Source organism: Pinus tabuliformis, chromosome 6 (genome assembly GCF_031772625.1).
Source record: "Pinus tabuliformis cultivar Carrire ecotype Pingquan chromosome 6, CPIR1, whole genome shotgun sequence".
NCBI classification, from domain to species: Eukaryota; Viridiplantae; Streptophyta; class Pinopsida; order Pinales; family Pinaceae; genus Pinus; species Pinus tabuliformis.
This window is the reverse complement of record NC_142292.1, coordinates 1,334,206,511-1,334,233,935: the sequence shown is the minus strand read 5'-3', so window position 1 is coordinate 1,334,233,935 and position 27,425 is coordinate 1,334,206,511. Positions and strand designations below refer to the sequence as shown.

The following is a 27,425-nucleotide window of genomic DNA, read 5'->3' as shown; positions in this document are numbered from 1 at the left end:
TAGCAAATTTAATTTACAGTTTTACTGTTGTATAATTGCAGAAATAGAAGTTAGTTTTAGTAACCTTTGCAAACAAATTTCTGAAAATTGATTTACTGCTGTTTGGTAGTATATTTATGAGTTTTTAGATCAAATATATGAATAGATCAGAAAGAATTAAACTCGGAAATTTTATGAATTTAGAAGCAGATTTAATTTACATTTTTACCGCTGTACAATTGCAGAAATAGAAATTAGTTTCAGTAACTTCTGCAAATAAATTTCTGAAAATTGTTTTACTGTTGTTTAGTAGTTTATTTATGAGTTTTTAGATCAAATACATTAATAGATCTGAAAGAATTAAACTCATAAATTTTCTGAATTTAACATCAGATTTAATTTACATTTTTATTGCTGTATAATTGCAGAAATAGAAATTAGTTTCAGTAACTTTTGCAAACAAATTTCTGAAAATTGTTTTACTGCTGTTCGGTAGTTTATTTCTGAGTTTTTTTAGATCAAATACATTAATAGATAAAAAAGAATTAAACTCAGAAATTTTCTGAATTTAGCAGCAGATTTAATTTACGTTTTTAATATTTATTGTTGTATAATTGCAGAAATAGAGATTAGTTTAAGTAACTTTTGCAAACAAATTTCTGAAAATTGTTTTACTGTTGTTAAGTAGTTTATTTCTGAGTTTTTAGATCAAATACATTAGTAGATCAGAAAGAATTAAGAAATTTTTTGAATTGTAGTTATCAGTTTGTCATTTAAAATTTGTTGCTGTTATACATAGAAATTTCTGAATATTGCATGGTTATAGGATTGTTGTTTTAGAATATATTGCTGGTTTTAACATGTGATGTAAGAGCAGATTACTAGACTAATATTTCATTAATGTGATCTGAGTTTAAAACATTTAGTTTAATTTCTGAAGTTCATTTGTTTTTACATGCTTATGCAAGTAGGACTAATCTACTTTTACTTATGCATTTAATAATCTTGATTGAGTAATGCATAGAAATGAATTTTTGAATTTAAAAGTGTTTTATTCCAACATTTTACATTTCAGTGCATTGTGCATTTCAGTAATTATTGTGTAGATTTTACATTTTGCAGTGCTGGTATAAGTACATGCTTTCACATATAGATCGCCACCTTTCTGAGCCTTAAGTTAAGTAACATTTAAGACATATTTCAGAAATAATTTTAGACCCTCATTTAACTAAAATTAACCAAGTCCTTGCATTTCACATAGTTTTAAGTTTTGCATTTGCATATCAGACACTCGAGTCTTTTCAGCAATAGTTTTCCATCCTTTACTTGAACTTTATTTTCTTCGCAAGATAGTTGACTCCACAAGGCACTGCTATCACTTTCTTCAAATCATTTTGAATCTTTAAAATCTTGCGGAATCTAAAACAAGTATTGGTTGCTTAGCTGTGTCTTCGAGGTTGCTTGGTTCCCAACTAATCTTTCCCTTTTCCATTTCCATAAGGTTTAACCCCCCTTAATCTGCTATTGGAAGACAACTCAAACAGAGTGATTGGGGATTAGTGTGACAAACCCCAATCTGAGCCGTTGTCGCGGTGCCTAAACATTTTGTGCGACAATAGGGGGACATACTTAGGCTAATGAAAAGTCACTTTCATTTTATAAAGTGAAACTCTCCTAAAATGACTTAATAAAAAAAATAAAAAGGTAAAATGGTGGCAAAAGTGGCCACTCAATTATAAAAAGAGAAAAATGTTAAATTTCCATGAAACTTTGCAATTACTTAGATGAATAATTGAAAACTGAATCTATTTTACTTTTACCAAGATACAAAGTCTCTTAACAATTCATAAGCAGCGGAATAAAAAACACAGAGATAAAAACACATGCACAAATTGACACACTTATTTTCTCAAGAAACCCAACAGGGAAAACCTGCTTGCTTGATGTGGCTATTTTATTGATTGTTCTTGAGCACTTGGATCTATTACAAAGCAATTTGTCTCTTTGAGAAAGTGTTCTGCTTCTCTCTCAAATCTCAGCTGATACAATTGATCTTGGCTGGCCTTGATCCTGCTTGATCTCAACCCTCTAGCACACAATTGTTCCTTTGCTGCCTCCTTGACTTGCTCTACAAAACCTACTCTCTTTTGCTTGATCTTTGTGCACTAGAGGCTCCTTAATCCTTGTGCACTAGGTCCCTATTTCCTAGCACACATCAACCCCTATTCTCTAGCGCAGATCAACTCCTATTTTATAGGGAAAATCCCTATTTCCTTGTGCACTTGGCAACCCTATTTCTTAGGACCCAACTCCTCTTCTCTGTGCACAACCAACTCCTAAATCCTAGTGCACTTGTTCTTCCTATTTCTTAGGAAACAATTCCTACACTCTCCACAATCAAGGCTCTCTCACAAACTCGTGAGCTCTATCTTGTCACACAAACCTTTGTGCACAAAACAATTGTTATTTACTTGTGCTTTCGTCCTCTTTTTGATAGATTCGATCCATACTAAATTAGGCTAGTTCAAATTTAGAACTCGAGTTGTGATAGCAAGATAACTGAGAGTGTTACACGTTGTTCTTCCAATCATCACTGGAGTTGTTAACTCGTGCTCTCTCCAATCAAGACTGGAGATCTAATTCGCTCTTCCTTCAATCAAGATTGAAGACTAACTCGCTCTAACTGAACTACTAACTGCCACCTCGTTCTATAGTCAAACTGATGAAGACTCCACTTAACTGAAGCTCCAACTCTACACATGCTAACTTGATGATTATTCTAGTAAACTGGAAATAACTTATCCTAACTGAAGTCTAACTCATGAGGACAACTCGAGGTCTTCATTGGCTAAGGCACAAGCTAGAAGACCTTGCTTGCTACATTTTCAACAAAGTGACGAGTCTCTTCTTATTTTAACACTTGCATTTTGAGAAAAAAACTCTTCGAGAGTTTTTGGAGAGAAACTTAGGGTTTTGGAAACCCTAGCTGCCATTGCTAGCTGCGGTGTTGAAACTAGACACCCTAGTTGGTCACGAGAGTTGAATCACTCAGATTTCACCATTGAGATTCAAAGCAGAAGATGATTTGCATAAGGTATTGAGGTAAAAAGATCTTATCATTTGATTTTACCTTCTTATATAGTATTTTTATCTCATTTTGACAGGCTGAGAAATACCCATGAAGACATCAAGTTTCCAAGCCACTTTGGGGTCGTTTTGCTGGGAAAAAGTGTTATAAGGAGGCTGTGCTATATCCTCAATTGGTTGAGACTCATGGGTCGAGTTCCTTGAAGGAGAAAGTACGAGTTTCTTAGTGTAAACAGAGCACGAGTTTTCCCATTCAATTGCTGGATGAGTTCTCACTGTTTCGTCGAGATTCCCTGAGGAAAAGGAGGTCGAAACACCTTGTCTCTGCTGTTGGACGAACTACTATATTTCTGGTTCGAATTTCAGTTATTGAGGGTCGAGTTTTACATTTGTATTGGGCCATATTAATCCCTGTGCATTGTGGACGAGACTCATTGCTGGAAGTTGTTATCAATTTTGGGCATGTCGTGAGCATTATCTATGTAATATTCCTAATTAGCCATGGTTAATTGGAATATTCGATTTTGCTCAATTTTGCCTTCTATGGTTATTTATAAATAAAAAGGTGAGGAAACGGGGACATAACTCACTTTTTGAATAAAGTCACTCCCTAGTAGCACAACGTTGTAACTTAAAAGGGGAGTCAAGGGGGCCAAAGGACCACGTAGAGAAGGGGGCCCACGTAGACACTTGGAGGGACTGCGCAGATGGAGAAGGAGCACGTGGCAAGAGGGAGGCTATGTTGGAGGAGGTGGGCCTTAGGGTTTTGAGAGAGGCCAACGCTATAAAGGAGAGGGGAGCCACCTCATTTGGGCATTAGATTATGTTGCATTTGAGTTAGTCACTTCGACTTAGAGCACGCTGGCTGTTTAGCCTGTCTGCAACACTGTTTAGTGCATCGAGTGTCTCCGTTCGAAGATCTCACCCTTAGCCCCGGGGGACTTCGAGTGCCTGCTCGGGCAAGGTAGTTTCATCAATGTTTTGTAGGAGGAGCGATCTCTGGAGTTGAGGAGGAACTGAGCGTTTTGATGACTTCGTAGTCTTGAGAGGGAGGACCCAGTCTCTTTTGGTAGGAGCTCTGGATTGGGTTTATGTGGAGAATTTGAGCTTGGAGATTAAGCAAGGGATCAACCCTTGCATATTGGAGGATTTTCGCAGAGTCTCGGGTAGAGTTTCGGAGGATTCTCTTCACGGGCAGCGCAGAGCTTTGAGGGATAGCGTAGATCCTCAAGGGGGTGATTTTCAGGGGTCAATTATTTTAGAAAAGCTTTCTGGGTTTTTCTGGGTTTATTGAGCAGAGGTTGATTCCAGAGTTTCAGCATTTTCTGAGGAGGGGAACAACCCCAAATCCTCACTTGATTTCAGAAGTAGCAGCAACACCGCAGTTCTCCGATAGCTTGGACGCAGTTCAGATGGAGGCCAATTCCTTACCATTCTGAGTATATTTCTTCACTTGCCTTGTGCAAGTCGAGGTGCTATCTTTTTGATCACCTCTTGTACTCTTTCACTTGTCTTGTGCAAGTCGAGGTGCTATCTTTTTGATCACCTCTTGTACTCTTTTTATTACTCGGTATAATAAAATGGTTTAGCATTTCTCTCTGCATTTCTCGAGTATCTGTTTATATTCCATATATACATTATTGTATGTTGCACTACTGTTATACCACTTGTGTGTTTTTCTCCTGTACTCTTAGACAGAGTCTGGAAAGCGCCAGGTAGCCTCCAGATCTCGTCCTCTTTTCAAAGGCGACATATCTGGTAAATGCCCTCCCAATCCATCTCCGGTTGGAGTTTGCTTGTGTTTGAGGGATACCCCTGATAAGGGATATTACAGTGGTATTAGAGCATAGATCTGGCTCAGCCTATGGAGCTAGCAGTCTATGACACCGAGGGGGAAGCCCTACATCTATTACAGAGGTAGGAAATACAGAGATATTGAGCGTAGGTTGGAGAACACCTACGAAGAGGGAGACTATGTTCGGGTTGTGGACACAGAACAGGAGGAGCCTGTGGTGAACACAGAACAGAGGGAGCCTGTGGTGGACGCAGAGCAAGAGGATTCGATGGCAGATGAGTGTAGGAAGAGATTTGTGGACATGCTCTTCAAAGTGCAGGATATGTCGAGGCAGATCGAGGTGATGGGGCAGAGATTCACGGCGGTGGAGGCTAGACAACGTGAGAACCCCTGGGTTTTCTAGGTTGGTGAGGGATCGGGTACATCCCACCGTTTGCTAGAGCAGGGTGCCACTCAGCGTGATACCACTCAGCAGATGGCCTCACATGCCCTTACACGTTCTACCATGCCCACTTTCCTAGGAGCAGACACGGGGGCCGGAGCCCAACAGGAGGCAGAGCCTGGTCATATGGGTGATTATTTTGCAGAGTACCAGGCCTATGGGCAAGTGTTCAGGGATGCTCTCTCATTCAGAGACTTTGTTCAGCTCCAGCGGGATAGTAGACCCCGTGATCATCACAGAGGATACTAACATTATCATGATGGAGACACCCATTGCACAACTAGTAGATTCTACTTGCTTACGTTTGATGGCTCATCAAACAGTTCGACAAAGTCTTGGGTGGAGAAGCTGGACATCTATTTCCAACTTAACCAGATGTCAGAGACATAGGCCATCAAGGTGGTGACATTACATTTGGATGGTGAGGCCCAGGTCTGGTGGTTCCATGGGATGGTTACACTCGGACACTCCACAGTGACTACATATGCCGAGTTCACCAGGAGATTGATAGAGAGGTTTGACCGGGGGGATCCGAAACAACACTTTGTTGAGCTGACGAGGCTTAAACAGACCGGGAACCCAAAGACCTACATTGCAGACTTCTTGAGGGTTTCAATGATGGTGCCAGACCAATTCGCGGCACGGAGGATCTACATGTTTGTTGAGGGTCTAGCAGAGCCACTTCGGGGTCTAGTCAGATCCACTAGACCAGCCACACTCCAGGATGCTATTTGCAGGACCCGGGACTTACAGGATACCTTACCCAGGACCCGGGCATCTCACCCCCAGAGACAGGCTTTCCAGCCTAAGGGGAAGGATGTGAGGATTCCGCCTCCAAAGGGGAATCCAAGACGAGAACAGATTGATGATGATGCCAGGAGGGAGCTGAAGAAGAAGCGGTTGTGCTTTACCTGTCAGGAGCCGTGGGCACCGGGACATAGATGTGCTGCTGGCAAAGCACATTTTATTGAGGTCTTCTCCGAGAGCAATGGGGAAGAGGATGAGGAGGATGATGTGGAGGCAGGAGATAGTCATGCCACGCAGGATCCTTTGCCACCTCCACCACCAGCAGCAGGTGGTGCAGCTTTTGCACCTACCGGAGGGGCCCTTGCAGCATTGCGAGGAGTTCCCAAGTATTTGACGCTGCGCGTATGGGGGACAGTACGTGGCCAACGAGTATCAGTTTTGGTTGACAATGGGGCAACCCACAACTTCATCGATGCACAGATGGTTGAGCGGAGAGGTATACAGACAGAGAGCTTCGATGGCTTTTTAGTTTTGGTCCCAGGAGATCAGACCATGGTGTGTGCTCGTTATGTCCCAGAGTTATCAGTGACGATGGGCACCTACACACTGACTGACCACTTTTTCGTGGTCAATATTCTGGACACCAACATGATACTAGGTGTTCAGTGGCTTATCACTCTAGGGAAGATCACGACAGATTGGAAGGCCCTAGAGGATGGAGTGGGATGATGAGAAGACATGGAGGCATGAGAAGATACGGGGACAGCACACATATCCGCTTTAGACTGTTTCGGCTCATCGGATGGAGGCAGTCTTCCGGAAGGGAGACATAGAGTGGGCAGTGGAGCTGCGTGCATCAGAGGCAGGGACTACAGGGCAGACAGTGCACCCAGAGATACAATCCATCCTTGACCAGTATGCCACAGTGTTTGGGGAGATTCCGCTGGGACAGCCACCGGACCGGGGGTTTGAGCACACCGTTAAGCTTAAGCAGGGCATACAGGCAGTGATTACTACCCCCTATAGGCATCCCAAGGCATATCGGAATGAGATTGAGTGGGCCATTCAGGAGTTGCTGGCTCTTGGGCATATTCGGCCGAGCACAAGTCCTTTTGCTTCTTCCGTGGTGTTGGTGAAGAAGGACGACACATTGAGGATGTGCATTGACTACAGGGCCCTGAACAAGAAGACCCTGAAGAACAGGTACCCTATACCCATGATCGATGAGTTGATGGATGAGTTGAGAGGAGCACTGTTCTTCTCAAAGATTGATTTGAGATCTAGGTACCATCAGATTCGCGTGAGGGAGCAAGACATTCCCAAGACCGCGTTCAGGTGTCACTATGGGCACTTTGATTTTTTGGTGATGCCCTTTGGGCTAACCAACGCCCCAGCTACATTCCACTCTTGCATGAATCACATCTTCCGCGGTCACTTAAGGAAGTTTGTGTTGGTGTTCTTTGATGATATTCTCATTTACAGCAGGACTTGGGAGGAGCATCTCCAGCGCATTGAGATAGTGTTGTGCATCTTGGAGGAGCAGCAGTTCTATGCCAAGCTCTCCAAGTGTGAGTTTGGGTTGACGGAGATGTTGTACTTGGGACACATCATAGGGGTGGTGTTGGGTCCTTATAATACTAGTGATTACCCCATTACTATTGTAGTTGTACCCCTTATTAATATTGTTGTGCCCCTATTATCCCCATATTGTTATTACTGTGCCCCATAGAATCCCTCTATTCTTATTTTTGTGGCTTTATACTATTATTGTTAGGTCGGCTAGGTTATATTGTGACTCCTTAGACTCCTATATATAGAAATGAGGTTTTGTCATTTGAATAATCCAAGAATTGTTCATTTATGTAATGTAAAAGAGGTTGCCCTCTCGAAGAGGTTGAATTCTAAGGCATTGATCTATCTTTTCTATCTTTTTCTTGAGCTGGTTTCATAACATTTTGTATCAGAGCTTTGGATTCTAGGGTTTCGCTGCTCCAAACAGGTCATCGTGGCATTTTCGCTATAACTTTTTTTTCTGCGACGTTTCAGAAGTTGCAAAAAAAACCCATTTGAGAAGAAATCGCGCTGAACCTCAGGTCTGAATTTCAGAGCTGTTTGCGCTATATTTGCGGAGATATGATCTGAGGAAGTTGGTCTTTTTGCAGACTCCTGAATTACATTCCAAACAGGTGACCTGGGAAAAAGCATCATAACTTTCTCTCTGGGGATCGGATTGAAATTTCGTAAGAAGGCACAGAAAGAGGACAGACTGTAGTTTCTTGTATGCATTTTTCAGATCCAAAGGTCGAAACAGTGACTCGTGGCAAGTCGTACAAGTTTGCTCTACTGAACTAGTCTATAATCAAGTCACTGTGGGAGATTTCGCATAACTCTTCTTTGGAGAATCCAATTTGGGTTAGACTTGTGGCATTGGAAAGAGGACACAGAGGGCTACTGCAGGTCACAAATTCAGATCTAGATGATTGGAAAGTAAAGAGATACATCAGAGGCAATATTGAGCTCCTACAAAGTGAAAAAAGGTGTGTAGATTTTCTTAAATTTTTGCTTAAGCTTGGTTTGAAAATTTATTTTGAAGGAATTCAAAGAGCATAGTAGAGCATTATTATTGGTAACTGATGCCTCGAGGAAAGAAAATGCAAACACCTAGTAAGGAACCTGAAAGCTCTAGCATTACTCATGAAGAAGAGGAAGAAATGCAACATGATATATCAAAATTACAAGACCAAGTGTAACAATTGTCCCTTGCACAAAAAGGAACAAAATCTAAGATGGATGGTTTAAAGAAAGGCGTAGAAGCTAAGATGGATTGTTTAAAGAAAGGTGTAGAAGCTAAGATGAATGACGTGGAAGCTAAGATGGATGATTTGAAGATAGATTTGAAGACAGACATGGAAGAATTGAAGATAAATATGAATAAGTTGCTACAAGAAAGGGTCACTAATGGTGAAAAGGTAGTAAAGGAAATTCATGATGAGAACAAATGAAATGTTAATCATGATTCCATAGACTCTAATGTTGGATCAAAAACCCACCATATTCCAAAAATCGATATGAGGAAGTTTGATAGCAAGGATCCCGCAACATGGATATTACAGATGGAGCAATTTTTCGATCTCAATAATGTGCAAAACACACAAAAGGTACGTATTGCAACTTTATATTTGGAACCAAATCAGTTTGTATGGTATCAGTGGCTTTGCTCTCATAAACAATTTATCATTTGGACAATTTTTACGGAAGAATTGATAGCACATTATGAGGATACAAAAAGCAACCCTTTTTTTAGCCAATTGATAAGTCTCAAACAAAAGGGTTCAATAATGGAGCACATTGAGGAGTTCCAAAAATTGAACATAAGGGTAAAAGATATTCCAGAGGAGCATAGGATCGATGTGTTCATAGGGTCTTTAAAGGATAATATCCAACATGATGTTCGCCTTTGGGAACCTGATTCATTAGAGAAGGCATTCAGGTTAGCAAGAAAAATGGAAAGCAAAATTATGGCAACCAAGAAGCATACCACTCACAACTATAAAGGCGGAAGTGTTGTTGCCGCTAGTCTTCCACAAACTATAAGGTTGACACCACAACAATTGGAAGAAAAAAGAGCAAAAGGGCTTTGTTACAATTGTGATAGCAAATACACTAAAGGTCATAAGTGTGCTGAGAAGAAATTATTCTACATAGATTGTGAAGAGGAAGAAGAAAATGAGCAATAAAGGTCAAAAGAAGAGGATATACTCCAGGAACAAAGCCTAGATAAAGAAGAAATGAATCCGACCATATCTTGTAATGCATTGGCGGGAATTACCACTCCTCAAACCATCAAGATAGAAGGACAAATCAAGAAGAAAAAGGTAATAGTGTTGATTGATTCAGGAAGTACCCACAATTTTATTCATTGTAAGGTAGCAAGAGAATTGAATTGCTTCTTATATCCAGCACCAGAGTGTCAAGTGATGGTTGCAAATGGAGGAACAATAAATTGCTCGGGAAAGTTCCATAATATCCAACTATCCATGGGAGAATATGTATTGACTAGCCCAATGCTTTCCATTCCAATGGGAGGTGCTGATGTTGTACTAAGAGTCCAATGGCTACAACCCTTGGGTACAATAGCTTTTAATTTTCCAGAACTTTTCATGAAATTTTCTGTGGAAGGAAAGGAAGTTGAATTAAGGGGTATTTCAGGGAAACCGGGAAAGATTATCAACTCTAATGGTATGACAAAGCTTCTAAAAAAGGAACAAAGAGGTGTAATTGCACAATTATGTTCGCCATATGTGTCCACAATGGAATCATCTATTTCTCCAGATCTCCAAAAAGTCTTGGACAATCATTCTAAGGTATTTGAGACTCCCAAAGGTCTCCCACCTATTCGTGATCATGATCATGCTATTCATCTGATTCCAGGAAGTGTTCCTCCAAACATCAGGCCGTATAGATATCCCTATGCCCAAAAGAGTGAAATTGAACGTATGGTTGTAGAAATGCTAGAGGCTGGTATAATTCAACCAAGTCAAAGTTCTTTCTCTGCTCCAGTCATATTGGTGCACAAGAAGGATGGATCTGGCGCATGTGTCCGGATTATAGGGAGCTCAACAAGCTCACTATTAAAGATAAGTTTCCCATTGCTGTCATTGATGAATTACTGGATGAATTGCATGGATCAATTTACTTCACCAAGTTGGATCTTCGTTCAGGATATCATCAAATCAGAATGAAGATTGAAGACATTCCGAAAACAACGTTCAGAACTCATGAGGGTCATTATGAATTTTTGGTCATACCTTTTGGCCTTACTAATGCACCTTCAACATTTCAAGGTTTGATGAATTCAATTTTCAAACCATTCCTTAGAAAATTTGTGTTAGTATTTTTTGATGATATACTAATCTACAGCAAGTCTTGGAAGGATCATGTTGAACATGTTGACAGGGTGCTACAACAATTGGAGGAGAAACAATTATATGCAAAAAGATCCAAATGTTTCTTTGGAGTACAAGAGGTGGAATATTTGGGTCATATTGTATCTCATGAAGGAGTTAAGGTAGACCCTAGCAAAATTAAAGTCATTAAGGAATGGAAAATTCCCACATCCATAAAGCATCTGCGATGATTTTTCGGGTTGACAGGGTATTATCGCAAGTTTGTTAAGAATTATGGGTGAGTAGCAGCACCTCTAACAACATTATTGAAGAAAGATGCATTTTCATGGACTCCAGAAGCAGCAAAGGCATTCGAACATCTTAAAGAGGCAATGTGCCAAGCACCAGTCTTAGCTACACCGGACTTCACAAAAACCTTTATTGTGGAATGTGATGCTCCAGGAAATGGAATTGGTGCTGTTTTAATGCAAGATGAAAGACCCATTGCTTTTGAAAGTCGTCCAATCAAGGGAAAGTTTTTACACAAAGCTATTTCTGAGAAGGAAATGTTGGCAATACTCCATGCACTTAAGAAATGGCGACCCTATCTAATGGGAAGACACTTCAAGGTAAAAGCGGATCATGATAGCCTTAAATACTTTTTAGAACAAAGATTATTCTCTGAAGAGCAACAAAAGTGGGTCACAAAGATGTTGGGTTATGACTTTGAAATCATCTACAAAAAAGGGAAGCAAAATGTGGTGGCAGATGCACTCTCAAGAAAGGATGAGGATGTGGAAGCATTGTTGTGCGCCATTTCTATTATCCAACCAGATTGGATAAACCAAGCAAGGGAGGAATGGAAGAATGACAAAGAAGTGTGGGCACTTATTCGAAAGTTACAACAAGATTCCAGTATGTCTAATACATTTAGCTGGCAAAATGATTTGTTATGGTACAAAGATCGCTTATACCTCTGTAAGAATTCCCAACTAAAACAAAAGATTCTTATGCAATTGCACACTTCTCCCTTAGGAGGGCACTCAGGATTTTTAAAAACTTACCACAGGGTTAAGAAGGAATTCTTTTGGGATGGCCTTAAAGCAGATATTCAAAAGTTTGTGGCAGAATGTTTGGTTTGCCAACAAAATAAAGTTGAAACAATTAAGACACTGGGTCTATTACAACCTTTATCCATTCCAAGCCAACGTTGGGAGGAGGTTTCAATGGATTTTATCACAGGTTTACCCAAGTTTGAGGGAAAGAGTGTCATCTTGGTGGTAGTTGACAGACTTACCAAGTATGCACACTTTTGTGCATTATCACATCCATTTAAGCCAGTACAGTTTCTACTGCATTTATGGAAACAATTCAAACGCTACATGGAAACCCAAAGATTATTGTAAGTGACAGAGATCCCATTTTCACTGGAAATTTTTGGACAGAATTATTTTCTTGTCTTGGTACTCAGTTAGCTCATAGCTCATCTTATCATCCTCAATCTGATGGGCAAACTGAGATAGTAAACAAATGTTTGGAAGGATATCTTCGTTGCTTTGTATCTGATAAACAGACACAATGGGTCAAATGGTTGCCTCTGGTTGAATGGTGGTATAACACTTCCTTCCATACAACAACAAAAATGACCCCATTTATGGCACTTTATGGGTATCAGCCACCATCCATCACATCATATTTAAGAGAAAATTCTAAGGTTTAAGCAGTGGAACATCACATTGAACATCAACAACAAGTCCTCCAACTCTTAAAGGATAACCTCGTGTTGGCACAGAATAGAATGAAACAACACGCAGATCAACATCGTAGTGAAAGAAGTTTTGATGTAGGTGAGTGGGTATTCCTACGGCTACAACCATATAAGCAAATGTCCCTCAAGCAAGCTAAGAAGGATAATAAATTATCACCTAAGTATTATGGTCCGTACAAGGTGTTGCAAAAGATTGGTATTATGGCATACAAATTGGAGCTTCCTGCAGCTTCTCGATTGCACCTAGTTTTCCATGTTTCATGTTTAAAGAAGGTTATAGGTGACAAGCTCCCAGTTCAAACAATATTGCCAGAACTTGACGATGAATGAAAAATTATATTGGAACCGGAAGCAGTGATAGAAACAAGAACTCGACAGCTACGAAATCGATCAATTTCAGAGTATCTTATCAAGTGGAAGAACTTATCCGCTGAAGATTCCACATGGGAGGATGAGAATTTTGTACAGAAGCATCCATAACTTCTCAAGCGTTGAGGACAACAGTTTTTTGAAGGAGAGGGGCATGTTGGGTCTCTATAATACTAGTGATTACCCCATTACTATTGTAGTTGTACCCCTTGTTAATATTGTTGTGCCCCTATTATCCCCATATTGTTATTACTGTGCCCCATAGAATCCCTCTATTGTTATTTTTGTGGCTTTATATTATTATTGTTAGGTCGGCTGGGTTATATTGTGACTCCTTAGGCTCCTATATATAGAAAGGAGGTTTTGTCATTTGTATCATCCAAGAATTGTTCATTTATGTAATGTAAAGGAGGTTGCCCCCTCGAAGAGGCTGAATTCTAAGGCGTTGATCTATCTTTTCTATCTTTTTCTTGAGCTGGTTTCATAACAGGTGGACGGAGTGACAGTCCACGAGGAGAAGATCAGGGCCATCAGAGATTGGCCGGACCCGAGGAACGTGACAGAACTTCGGGGATTCATTGGCATCTATACTTACTACCGGAAGTTCGTCAAGAGTTTCTCACAGCTTGCTGCACCCCTGACAGATCTGACGAGGAAGGGGGCATTCAGTTGGTCGGATATAGCGCTGCGAGCCTTTGATAGGCTCAAGGACATTATGAGCAGCTGCCCAGTGCTGGTATTGCTGGATTTTTCGTAGCCATTTGTTTTGGAGTGTGATGCGTTGGGAGAGGGGATCGACGTAGTGTTAATGCAGGGAGGTCACCCTATTGCCTTTGAGAGCCGGAAGCTCCTTCCGCATGAGAAGTTGTATTCTATATACGACAAGGAGATGCTAGCCATTATGCATGCATTGGCCAAATTCCGACAGTATTTAGTGGGTAACAGGTTCAGGGTGAGGATTGATCACAACAACCTCAGGTTCTTTTTGGAGCAAAAACAGCTACAGGAGAGGCAGCAGAAGTGGATCAGTAAGATCCAAGCGTATGACTTTGACATTGAGTATTTCAAGGGTGAGAACAACGTGGTAGCAGATGCCCTTTCATGTAGACCAGCCACGTTGTCTCTTATGAGCTTGGACACAGACTAGAGGGCTCGACTCTTAGTAGAGTACTCCAAGGACAGATTTGCATGTGAGGTTCTGGATGGGCAGGTGGCGGATGACAGGTATAGAGTAATCGATGAGATCATCTACTATAGGGACCGGATCTTCTTGATTGAGGGATCTCAGCTCGAGAAGAAGATACTTCAGGCATCACATGATTCACCATTGGCTGACCATCAGGGGTTTACCAAAACCTATAGGGCCATTAGAGAGAGGTTTTCATGGAAGGGCCTTAAGGAGGACGTACTCCAGCATATCCAGGAGTGCGATATTTGCCAGAGGAACGAGGGGGAGATGAGCCATCCCGCAGGATTATTGTAGCCTCTTTCCATTCCGGAGGGGAAATGGGAGAGTATTTGGATGGACTTCATCACAGGGTTGCCCATGGTGCGGGGCAAGGATTGTATCTTTGTCGTCGTTGATCGATTGACAAAGTATGCACACATTTTTGCCATAACCGCACACTACACAGCAGCGCAGGTGGCCGAGCTGTTCTTCAGAGAGGTCTTCAGGCTACATGGTCTTCCTAAGACCATCATCAGTGACAGGGACAACCGTTTCATGGGCGGGTTTTGGCAGGAGCTTTTCTGGTTGGTGGGGACGGAGTTGACACCGAGTACTAGTTATCACCCACAGACGGACGGGTAGACAGAGATAGTTAACAAGTGGCTGGAGGGCTACTTGTGTAACTATGTCAGTGGGCAGCAACGAGCATGGCTGAAGTGGCTGCATCTGGGGGAGTACTGCTACAACACTACACATCACATGTCCATTGGTATGTCACCATTCTATGCTTTGTATGGATATCATCCTTTATCTTTTGCTGACGTGATGTTTGGTGCTAGCAAGGCTCCGAGAGCCAAGATTTGGATCCAAGAGAGTTAGGATATCCTCCGAGCTCTCAAGGATAATATGGCTACAATGCAGAACCAGCAGAAGCTATATGCTGACAGGGGTCGGGTGGAGAGACAGTTTGAGGTAGGGGATTTGGTCTACCTACGATTACAACCATATCGATAGTCGTCACTAAAGCAGAAGGGAGCTGATAAGCTCAAGCCCCACTTTTATGGGCCATACAGGGTGATACGCAGGATTGGGCAGGTTGCGTATAAATCGGAGTTGCACCAAGGCATCAAGATTTATAACGTTTTTCATGTATCATGCCTGAAGAAGGCATTGGAGCAGCAGGTGACAATGACAGATGAGCTACCACCCACAGATGATGAGGGGCATTTGGTGTTGCAGCCAGAGGCTATTATTGATACCAGGGAGAGGCAATGGCAGAGCAGGACGGTCCGGGAATTCTTGGTGAGGTGGAAAAAATTACTGGATGAGGACGCCACTTGGGAGAGAGAAAATTTTGCAGCATCCATCACTTCAGTTGCTTGAGGACAAGCAACATTTTGCTGGGGGAGACTGTAATATTCTTAATTAGCCATGGTTAATTGGAATATTTGATTTTGCTCAATTTTGCCTGCTATAGTTATTTAGAAATAAAAAGTTGAGGAAAGGGGGACATAACTCACTTTTTGAATAAAGTCACTCCCAGTAACACAACATTGTAACTTAAAAGGGGAGCCAAGGGGGCCAAAGGACCACGTAGAGAAGGGGGCCCACATAGACACTTGGAGGGATTGCGCAGATGGAGAAGGAGCACGTGGCAAGAGGGAGGCTACGTTGGAGGAGGTGGGCCTTAGGGTTTTGAGAGAAGCCAAATAAAGGAGAGAGGAGCCTCCTCATTTGGGCATCAGATTATGTTGCATTTGAGTTAGTCACTTCGACTTAGAGCACGCTGGTTGTTTAGCTTGTCTGCAACACTGTTTAGTGCATCGAGTGTCTCCGTTCGAAGATCTCACCCTTAGCCCCAGGGGACTTTGAGTGCTTGCTCGGGCAAGGTAGTTTCATTAGTATTTTGCAGGAGGAGCGATCTCTGGAGTTGAGGAGGAACTGAGCATTTTGATGACTGCACAGTCTTGAGAGGGAGGATGTAGTCTCTTTTGGTAGGAGCTCCGGATTGGGTTTATGTGGAGGCTTTGAGCTTGGAGATTGAGCAAGGGATCAACCCTTGCATATTGGAGGATTTTGGCAGAGTCTCGGGTAGAGTTTTGGAGGATTCTCTTCAGGGGCACCGCAGAGCTTTGAGGGATAAAATAGATCCTCAAGGGGGTGATTTTCGGGGGTCAGCTATTTTAGAAAAGCTTTCTGGGCTTTTCTGGGTTTATTGAGCAGAGGTTGATTCCAGAGTTTCAGCATTTTCTGAGGAGGGGAACAACCCCAAATCCTCACTTGATTTCAGAAGTAGCAGCAACACCGCAGTTCTCCGACAACTTGGACGCAGTTCAGAGAGAGGCCATTTCCTTACCATTCTGAGTGTATTTCTTCACTTGCCTTGTGCAAGTCGAGGTGCTATCTTTTTGATCACCTTTTGTACTCTTTCTATTATTCACTATAATAAAATGGCTTAGCATTTCTCTCTGCATTTTTCGAGTATCTATTTATATTCCATATATACATTATTGTATGTTGCACTACTGTTATACCACTTGTGTGTTTTTCTCCTGTACTCTTAGACAAAGTCTGGAAAGGGCCAGGTAGCCTCCAGTTCTCGTCCTCTTTTCAGAGGTGACATATTTGGTAAACGCCCTCCCAATCCATCTCAGGTTGGAGTTTGCTTCTGTTTGAGGGATACCCCTGATAAAGGATATTACAATCTAGCTGGACATGTTAGCTGCTACCTCCACTCCTATGCGTGTAGAGCCACAAGTAAGTAGTCTTCAGTAAGGAATGCGTCGCTGGTCAATACTTAACTAATTTTTGGCATCCTCTATAGCTGATATACTGTGACTTGGAAATGCATTTCTCTGCTTTGGCTCTTGGTACGAATGTTGATGGGTAGCATCATATGTGCTCTAGCAATGAAAATTGGTGGAGATGCTAAAGCAAATGAGATCTCCAAGACCCAGAAATGGTTTGGGCAGATTCTAACCGGTTTGGGAGATATTAAAATAATGAATATTTTTAATGGAGTTCCTAAGTTTAAACTTAGGAAAAATAAAATATTAATGGGTATTAATATAAAACTGGGTTAGAAGTTTCCAAAAGTCATGGATCAAGCCAAATCTAATCTTAGTCGTTGATTAGAGATGCAATATCGGTCGTTGAAGGACCAATAGGTAAAGTATAAGAGAAGACTTGAGGGTCAGTTGGAGAATACATTAGAGTGATCAATCATTCTATTCTCTAAAGCGGGGTTTGCTAAGATAAATAGAATCAGTGATCAACAACGAGGGGCAGTGAATACATAGCAGAGAGGCAGAGTTGGTACTAGAGTCACTGCGTAGAGTCGGGAGAGGTTGACGCAGAGACAGTTGGGTGCTATGCAAAGGCAGCTAGGAGCTACGCAGAGCCAGGAGAGGCTAGCGTGTGTGACGCAGAGGGTCTAAGGGCTGATGCAGAGGCTAGTAGTGCTGACGTAGGGCCAAGGCACAGCGCTGATGCAGGGCCAAGACGCAACGCTGGGAGGATTTCGTGGGACAGACTGGGAGTTGGTGAGCCGGGTAGGGTGACGCAGTCCCTATCAGAGTGACGCAGAGCAGTGGGAGTTGCAATTGTTGTTGTGGGATCGTTCATTCGGTGATTAATCAGGCAGAATATCTGTCTCCGAGGAGAGGTACTATTGCCGAGGGCATTCTCTGTTGGGTGAGCAATTTCTGACACCCTAGTTGTATTATGAAAGTTGGATAATAATAAAACCTTCTGAATAACTGCACCGGTTTTCCCGCATTGGGTTTTTCCGGGGACATTGGTCAAAAAATAACGGTGTCACTTGTGTGATTGTTTTCTTTCAGTTGATGTTGATACTGTAATTGTGTTTATTTTCAGTATTTACATGATAAATAACTGGTTAAGTGTTATGAAACCAGCTCACAAAAAGATAGAAAAGATAGATCAACGCCTTAGAAATAAGTCTCTTTGAGGGGGCAACCTCCTTTACATTACACAAATGAACAATTCTTGGATGATACAAATGACAAGACCTCATTTTTATATATAGGAGTCTAAGGGGTCATATTATAATCAGAGCCGACATAACAATAATAACGTAATGGCACAATAATAATAATATGGGGACTACATGGGCACAACAATATATTAAGGGGGTTGCACTAATAACAATAAGGGGTTACACTAGTAGTATAGGGACCTAACATGCCCCTCTCCTTCGAAAAGTGTTGTCCTCAATGCTTCTATATAAAATTCTTGTCCTCCCATGTGGAATCTTCAACGGGTACATTCTTCCAGTTGATGAGATACTCTGAAATTGATCGATTTTGTAGCTGTCGGGTTCTTGTTTCTGTGACTACTCTAGGTTCCAATATGCTTTTTCCTTTGTCATCAAGTTCTGACAATATTGTTTGAACTGAGATCTTCTCATTATGTAAGGTCGCCATTTCTTAAGTGCATGTAGTCTTGCCAACATTTCCTTCTCATAAATAGATTTGTGTAAATACTTTCCTTTGATTGGACGACTTTTGAAAGCAATGGGTCTTTCTTCTTGCGTTAAAACATCACCAATTCCATTTCTTGATGCATCATATTCCACAATAAAGGTTTTTGTGAAGTTTGGCATAGCTAAGACCGGTGCTTGGCACATTATCTCTTTAAGATGTTCAAAGGCCTTCGTTGCTACTGGAGTCCATGAAAACGCATCTTTCTTCAATAATGTTGTTTTCGGAATGGCTTCAGTCTTCATTCTTATTTGATGATATCCTGAACGAAGATCCAACTTGGTGAAGTAAATTAATGCTTGCAATTCATCCAATAATTCATCAATGAAAGGAATGGAAATTTATCTTTAATAGTGAGTTTGTTGAGCTCTTTATAATCCGGACACATGCGCCATGACCCATGCTTGTTGTGCATCAATACTACTGGAGTAGAGAAAGAACTTTGACTAGGTTGAATTATACTAGCCTCTAACATTTCTGCAACCATATGTTCAATTTCACTCTTTTGGGCATAGGGATATCTGTAACGCCTGATGTTTGGAGGAACACTTCCTAGAATCAAATGAATAGAATGATCATGATCACGAATAGGTGGGAGGCCTTTGGGAGTCTCAAACACCTTGGAATGACTATCCAAGGCTTTTTGGACCTCTGGAGAAATAGATGATTTCAGTGTGGGAACCTCTAGCAAACATAATTGTGCAATGAGGCCTCGTTTTTCTTTCTTTAGAAGCTTTGTCAGTCTGTTAGAGCTGTTTATATGTCCAATTTTCCCTGTGATACCCCTTAATTCAACTTCCTTTCCTTCCGAAGAAAATTTCATGAAACGTTCTTGAAAATTAAAAGCTATTGTACCCAAGGATTGTAGCCATTGGACTCCTAGTACAACATCAACACCAACCATTGGAATGGAAAGCATTGGGCTATTCAATACACATTCTCCCATGGATAGATTGATATTATGACACTTTCCAGAGCAATTTATGGTTCCTCCACTTGCAACCATCACTTGACACTATGGTGCTGGATATAAGAAGCAATTCAATTCCTTGGCTATCCTACAATGAATAAAATTATGGGTACTACCCGAATCAATCAACACTATTACCTTTTTCTTCTTGATATGTCATTCTATCTTGATAGTTTGAGGAGTGGTAATTCCGTCCAATGCATTACAAGATATGGTCGGATTCATTTCTTCTTTCTCGATGTGATATTTCACTTCGTGAACCTTTTTCTTCTTGATATGCCCTTTTATCTTAAGAGTTTGAGGAGTGGTAATTTTTGCCAATGCTTTACAAGATATGGTCGGATTCATTTCTTGATGCTCGATGTGATATTTCACTTCTTGAACATTTTTCTTCTTGATATGTCTTTCTATCTTGAGAGTTTGAGGAGTGGTAATTTCTTCCAATGCATTACAAGATAATGTCGGATTCATTTCTTGATGCTCGATGTGATGTTTCACTTCTTGAACTTTTTTCTTTTTGATATGTCCTTCTATCTTGATAGTTTGAGGAGTGGTAATTCTTACCAATGCATTAAAGTATATGGTCGGATTCATTTCTTCTTTCTCGATGTGATCTTTCACTTCTTGGACCTTTTGTGAGTGTGAGGAGTGGTAATTCTTTCCAATGCTTTACAAGATATGGTTGGATTCATTTCTTCTTTCTCTAGGGTTGGTTCCTGGTGTATATCCTCTTCTTTGGATGTTTTTTGATCCTTTTCTTCCTCCTCTTCACAATTTATGTAAAATAATTTCTTCTCAACACACTTATGACCTTTAATGTATTTGTTATCACAATTGTAACAAATCCCTTTTGCTCTTTTTTCTTCCAATTGTTGTGGTGTCAACCTTGTAGGTTGTGGAAGGCTAAGAGAAACAACACTTCCATCTTTATAGTTGTGAGGGGTAGAATTCCTTGTTGTCATAATTTTGCTTTCCACTTTTCTTGCCAACCTAAATGCCTTGTCCAATGAATTAGGTTTCCAAAGTCGAACCTCATGTTGAATGTTATCCTTTAAAGTCCCTATGGAGACATCAATCCTCTGCTTCTCTGGAATACCATTTTCCCTTATATTCAATTTTGGAAGTCCTCAATGTGCTCTACCATTGAAAACTTTTGTTTGAGATTTATCAATTGGCTAAAGAAGGTGTTTCTCTTTGTATCCTCATAATGTGCTATCATTTCCTCCGTGAAAATTGACCACGTAACAAGGGGTTTACGAGAACAAAGCCCTTTATACCATAAAAATTGATTTGGTTCTAAATATGAAGATGCAATACGTACCTTTTGTAACAGTTGCACCTCATGTAGATTAAAATATTGCTCCATTTGTAGTATCCAATTTACTGGATCCTTGCCATCAAACTTTCTCATCTCGCTTTTTCTTGATTTTAGGAGCTCGATCTTGAAACGACTGTAAATCTGTAATTTCAGATCTTTAAGTTCTGAAATTTCTCCTTGTAATAGCCCTCTGAGTCCTCTTTCTAACTCCGCAAGTCTGTTTGCAATTGGATTTCCAAAGAAATATTTATTCCCAATCTCTCGCGATGACCTAATTATAGACTAGTTCAGTAGAGTGAACTTGTACGGCGTGCCACGTGTCACTGTTTTGACTTTAGGTTTTGAAAATGATACCCAAACAAAATACAGTCTGTCCTCTTTCTGTAACTTCATACGAAATTTCCATCTGATGCTCAGAGAGAAAGTTATGATGCTTTAGCCAAGGTCACCTGTTAGGATGTAATTCGGGAGTCTGCAAACACCCTAACTTCCTCAGATTATATATCCAAAAATATAGCGAGACAATATCTGAAGTTTGGACCCGAGGTTTAGACCGATTTCTTCTCAAGTGGGTTTTCTTTTAGCTTCTGAAACTTCGTAGAGAAAAAGTTATAGCGAAAATTCCACGTTGACCTGTTTTAGATGAAATTCTGGAGCTTGCAAAAACCCTAACTTCCTCAGATCATATCTCCGAAATTATGGCGAGACAAGATTTGAAACTCGGACCGAAGGTTCAGCGCAATTTCGTCTCAAATGGGTTTTTTTTTTGCCTCTGAAACGTCCCAGAAAAAAAGTTATAGTGGAAATGCCACGATGACTTGTTTGGAGCAGCGAAACCCTAGAATCCAAAGCTCTGATACCAAATGTTATGAAACCAGCTCACAAAAAGATAGAAAAGATAGATCAATGCCTTAGAAATAAGCCTCTTTGAGGGGGCAACCTCCTTTACATTACACAAATAAACAATTCTTGGATGATACAAATGACAAGACCTCCTTTCTATATATAGGAGTCTAAGGGTTCATAGTATAATCAGAGCCGACATAACAATGATAATGTAAGAGCACAATAATAATAATATGGGGACTACATGGGCACAACAATATAATAAGGGGGTTGCACTAATAACAATAAGGGGTTACACTAGTAGTATAGGGACCTAACATTAAGTAATTAAACAAGTAGAAAGAAATAAACTAGATAGTAGAGGAAGAATTTCTAATGGGTTAAACTTAGAAATTCCAACAACGAATTGTTAGAAGATTTTTGAGTATTATACCAGACTCATAAACCACTATTCCAGCTGTAATGAAGCTTGTATATTTGAGTATATACTGTTGGTTACATTATATTCTTATGATTAATACATTGTGAGACCATTTGCTGAGCTAAGTACTGGGTTCTTCATTTCCTATCACTTACTGTGTATTTTATATTAAATCTGAAATGGTTGTTCACACTTGAATTGGTCATGATATTGACCTTGTATCAATGGAATATAGATATATGGGCATAATAGAAATCAGTTTGTGGTATTTGAATGCTACATTCCAGTGTGTATTGATTATTTTGCATGATTATTTGAGACCAAACATCAAAATAGTCACCTACAACACTTCATATACAAACTGTTTGTTAAAACTCTGAAATGAACCAGACTTGACAAACTCAGAACTTTGGTGGGGTTTTCAAGATATTCCATGAAGGGAATCTTACAACTAGTAACTCAACAATCATACAACAAGCAAAAACACCATAGCAAACAAACTTAACCAATATATTCTAATCCATTTTATTAATTTGACTTGAAATTACATGCTGGGGCAACCTTTTGAGTTACAAAAATAGATTTTTGGAAGCCCATAAACAACCATGGCTAATGGCATGATTTGCTGGGCAAATAGGAGATGATGACAACGTTGAAATGTCCCCTTACACTACTGTAAATTACTATACTGGAGCAGATTTGATGGCTGGTTCGACTCTCCCTTTTGATGCCATGGCTCAGCAAATGATGGCTTGAACTGTTGAGAAACAAATGGTGCTGGATAGGGCAGCAAAAGTCTGGGTTGAAACTACCTACAAAAAAATACCCTCAACTTGTTGATAATAACTGGTATGGCCTCCTCAAGTGATCCCATGGTCTGGCAATGAGTGAATCGACCCCTTTTCCCACACGAACTGCAAATGGAAAATACGACCTCCAAAAATCCCATGGTCTTTGGTTGTACCCACGACCTAGCAATGAGATGAATCTTTAGCAATAAATACCGGTGAAAGATCTGAGTGATCTTTCCTTCTGATCAGCTAGGGTGGATTTGTTTCACCATCGAAATCAATTCCCTCAAGAGTTTCACCCTTAGCCTTATGAGATTAAAATGCATATGTTGCGTATTAACTTGAGATTAAAATTCATAGGTGTTGGAAAAATTGAATCAACAAGGGAAGCGAAAAAAACAAATTGTTAGGGGAGTGAGTAGAGAACCACATTATCTTGATGTCCTAAGTTTACTCTCTCTCTTCGATTTGAAGTTATATAAGCAAGAGATCTTGTGTGTAGGATGTAGTTTCATTATGATATTTTTGGAAGGAATGTATTTATGTTTCCCAAATGGGTTAGGGTTTGCTAGTTCTTAACTATACTAAGTAATGTGTGTGTTGCACTTAGCTAAAGGATTTTGCCAACATTAAGAATGACACATTATCTTCATTCTTGTGAACTTTGTGCTCATTGAATAGAAGTCCTTGATTTCTTCCTTTGTTTGCTTAAACATTTGAGATTGATGAAATTCTCTTGAATGATGAGATGATACACGGTAAGTACTCGCTGACAATGTTTTACAAAACGGACTCGGATTCGGACTCGGCCGAGGATCGACTCGGAAACGGAAACGGAAACGGCAATGACTCGGCCGGCTCGATTTCAATGACTCGGTCGTTGTAAAAAATACATTAAATATTTATTTTTTTTATAAAAAAACATAAGTTTAAATATTTTAAACATAATTTTAAAGATTTTCATTCAAGTTTCCAAACACACAACATTATAATATACATGGAAGACAACATATGATCAAAGTAGGCTCATGAACCAATCCATTATATCAAAATGGTACGGTGTACCCAATGGCAATAGTAAATACATAGTCAACTGTAGTCTGTCTGTGTCATACATGATCAAAGACTCAAGAGTCAAAACAAAATACAAATAACCAAGGAGGCTAGTAGCTACTGGCTACTGCCAGAGGAGCCAAGATCATCTCGACCAATCTCTGGATCATCATCATCAGAGCCAGACAAGGAGCCCCATGGCTCCTCCTCATCATCATCGTCTCCAACTGCAACTATAGAAGTGGTGCCAGTACCAGTACCACTAGGCTGTGAAGCAGATGCAAGCTGAGATAGAGTACAAATGCGGCTGCGCTTCTGTCGTGGCTGAGCAGAGGAAGGCGAAGCACCTACAACTGGAGTCCTACTAGCTGGCTGTGAGACTGAGGCTGGTGGATTGGGATCTGCATTCAACTGAACACGCTGCAGTGGATCTCCAACATCAATTTCATCAAGATCCTCATCAGGATCAAACTCTGGTAGACGACTCTCCACTACCCAATCTGATGTTGGATCAATGTCTTCCAACACAATGGGATCTGAATCAGGTCTTTTGTTCAGCAATTGGTTCCGTCTGAGCCGAAGGTTGTATTGGACAAAAACTAGATCATTCAACCGTTTTTGCTCCAAACGGTTTCTCTTCTTTGTGTGAATCCTCTCAAAGACAGACCAATTGCGCTCACACCCAGATGCACTGCAAGTTTGACTCAAAATACGAATTGCAAACCTTTGCAATTCAGGGCACTGGCCACCAAAGGCCTCCCACCATTGTGCTGCAAAAAACATAGGAGTGTAATGAATTATGAGTTAGATGAAGGCTGAAGCTCAACAAAATTACAAATTATATCTAACTTGAAATTGAGAAATTGAAAATTGAAATTTTTGTTTACCTGGCTCATCTGCTTCTCTTGCAATCTTTGCTAGGTTCTTCCCAAAGGTACCTGTTGCATTGCTGAAGGATGTGACCTGCTGATGTATCAGTAGCTGATCAGACTCCGATGGGACCATGCGCTCAATGCAATCAACCAGTCCATCTCTGACCTCCCCCCTCAAAGCTCCTGACTCCTTAGCTTTATAATGATACCGTGGGTTCAAAAAATACCCAGCTGCATGTATAGGGCGATGGAGTTGATTGTTCCATCTTTCATCAATGATTGCCCAAATGGGCCCATACTTTGCCACTCTATCCTTGTATGCTGTCTTTATTTGCTCCTTTGCTTGATCCATAGCCTCATAAATGAAGCCCATAGCCAACCTTTCCCCATCCACCAACCGCAACACCTTAACTAGTGGCTCAGCAACCTTCACAATCTCTGTTGCCTTTCTCCAAAAAGTTTCATCATGGACTTTCCTTCTCAATTCTCTGCCTTCTGGTTTGTTAGACCAACTGCTATTATTCCAATCATCACTGGAAAACATCTTTTGCAAGTTTCTATGTTGGGAAAGCATAGATTGCAATGTCAAAAAATGTGTAGCAAATCTAGTGATGGCAGGCCTAATAATATCCTTGCCTCCAGTGTGTTTCCTCATGATACTCAAAACCAGTGTATGATTGTAGATAAATTTTGTTATGCTTTTGGCATTATCTACAGTGTTTCTGACCCAATCTAATTTCCCAATATCCTCAAGCATGAGGTCTATGCAATGTGCAGCGCATGGGGTCCAAAAGATGGTCTTGTGTTTTTCCTCTAACAGTCTACCAGCAAGAACATAGTTAGAGGCATTGTCTGTGATGATTTGAACAACATTAGCCACCCCCACACCCTGAATAACCTCATCCAATAGCTGAAACAACAAGTGGCCATCTTTTACCTTATCAGATGCATCAACTGATTTTAAAAACATGGTTCCCTGTGGGCAGAAGACAAGAAAGTTTATGATGGTACGGTTTCTTTGATCAGTCCATCCATCTGACATGATGGTACACCCTGTTCTTGCCCGTGATTCCTTGAAATCTTGCAAATACTCATTAATTGATGTAATTTCTTTCTGCAAACGAAACCCCCTTAGCTCTTGCATAGTAGGGCCTTTGAAGCCTTTTCCAGCAGCATGTATGGCCTCAAACATAGGCTCATAATATGGTGAACGAGCAGCATTAAAGGGGATATCAGCATCATACCACCATCTAGCTATGTAGTCACAAGCAGTCTCCCTCAATTCTTTCTTCCAATGGTCATCTAAAGTGGGCTGAGAAAGACCTTTACTAACTTCAGGACCATGTGCATCTGATGGAGAGGAGCCTGAGTGAGTGAAAAAACTTTTGATAGTCCCATCACCCTTCATTCTACCCTTTCCCTTATCTTGAACAGAAGCAAAAGAGGGAGGAACATAACGGAAAGGGTTTGATGCATCAGTGTGAGGGATAGAGGAAGAACCCTCAAACTCATAGTGGGGGTTGGCAGCCATCATTTTTTGTATCTCCCTCTTCCTCCCAATTTCAGCCTGTATCTCTTTTTGCCTAGTCTTTTCTTCTTGAAATTTTTCAAAGCTTTCCAACAAAGTCTTTCTAATCTCCCCAATTTCGGGGGATTTACATGCAGTAATATTGCCTTTAATCCCTGCCAAGTGTTGTTTCAGCCTATGAATCCCCCCAGGACCTGACTTAATTTTCCTATGGCAAAACTTGCAACACATCTCATCATCAACCATTTCAACATATGCCCAAGCAGCATCTTTTGCTCTAGGTGCCATTTTTTGACTAGGAAAACAATCTGAAAATGAAAAATAAAAATAAAAATTGATTCAATGTTCATTTATTTGACTAAAAACACTCTCTAAGCTATCTTTATATGCACCTAAAATTTAATAAGTAAAAACAGATTTATAGAGGTGGAAAAAAATACCTCCAGGCACAAACTGCCTCCTCAAACTTGCTCCAAAAATCAGCTCCTCAATGCTGCTCCAAATGGCTGCCCAAGAAGCTCCTCACTCCAGCTACAATGCTCCTCCAAGACTCCTCACTGCTGCTCCAAAACAAGCTCAAGAACTGCTCACTAACTCTCAAAGAAGACTCTCACTCAAATGCATAAGACTGCTGTGAGTGAAATGAGAGCATTTGGCTGTCTTAAATAGAGTTTGGGAGGGGGAAATGGACCCCAAATGCATTTAACTAATCACATAAACCTTTTCATGTCCACAAACCCTAACTAAATCAGCTCCAAATCAGCAAAAAAGTAATTTTTTTAAGTGAAATCGCTGCCCAGCCGGTTCCAATCGGTACGGCCGTTTTTTGACGTGACCCGGCCGGGTTGACCGGGTCAGCTATGACCCGGCCGAGTCATTGGCT

The 27,425-nt window shown here is 40.7% G+C and overlaps 2 protein-coding genes across 3 annotated transcripts in view; one reads left to right on the top strand and one right to left on the bottom strand.

The window, feature by feature from the left end:
- The window catches only part of LOC149263519 (ATP synthase subunit B), a 372,029-nt gene that overhangs the window by 33,697 nt on the left and 310,907 nt on the right, over positions 1 to 27,425 (top strand). The gene's annotated exons all lie outside the window — the stretch shown is intronic.
- Positions 375 to 26,072, bottom strand: LOC149263521 (uncharacterized). Its single transcript, XM_089457409.1, has 3 exons — positions 25,030 to 26,072; positions 24,330 to 24,912; positions 375 to 393 (listed from the first exon to the last, which is right to left on the bottom strand). The coding sequence occupies exons 1-3, from the start codon at positions 26,054 to 26,056 to the stop codon at positions 375 to 377; spliced, it is 1,629 nt and encodes a 542-aa protein (XP_089313535.1). The 5' UTR covers positions 26,057 to 26,072.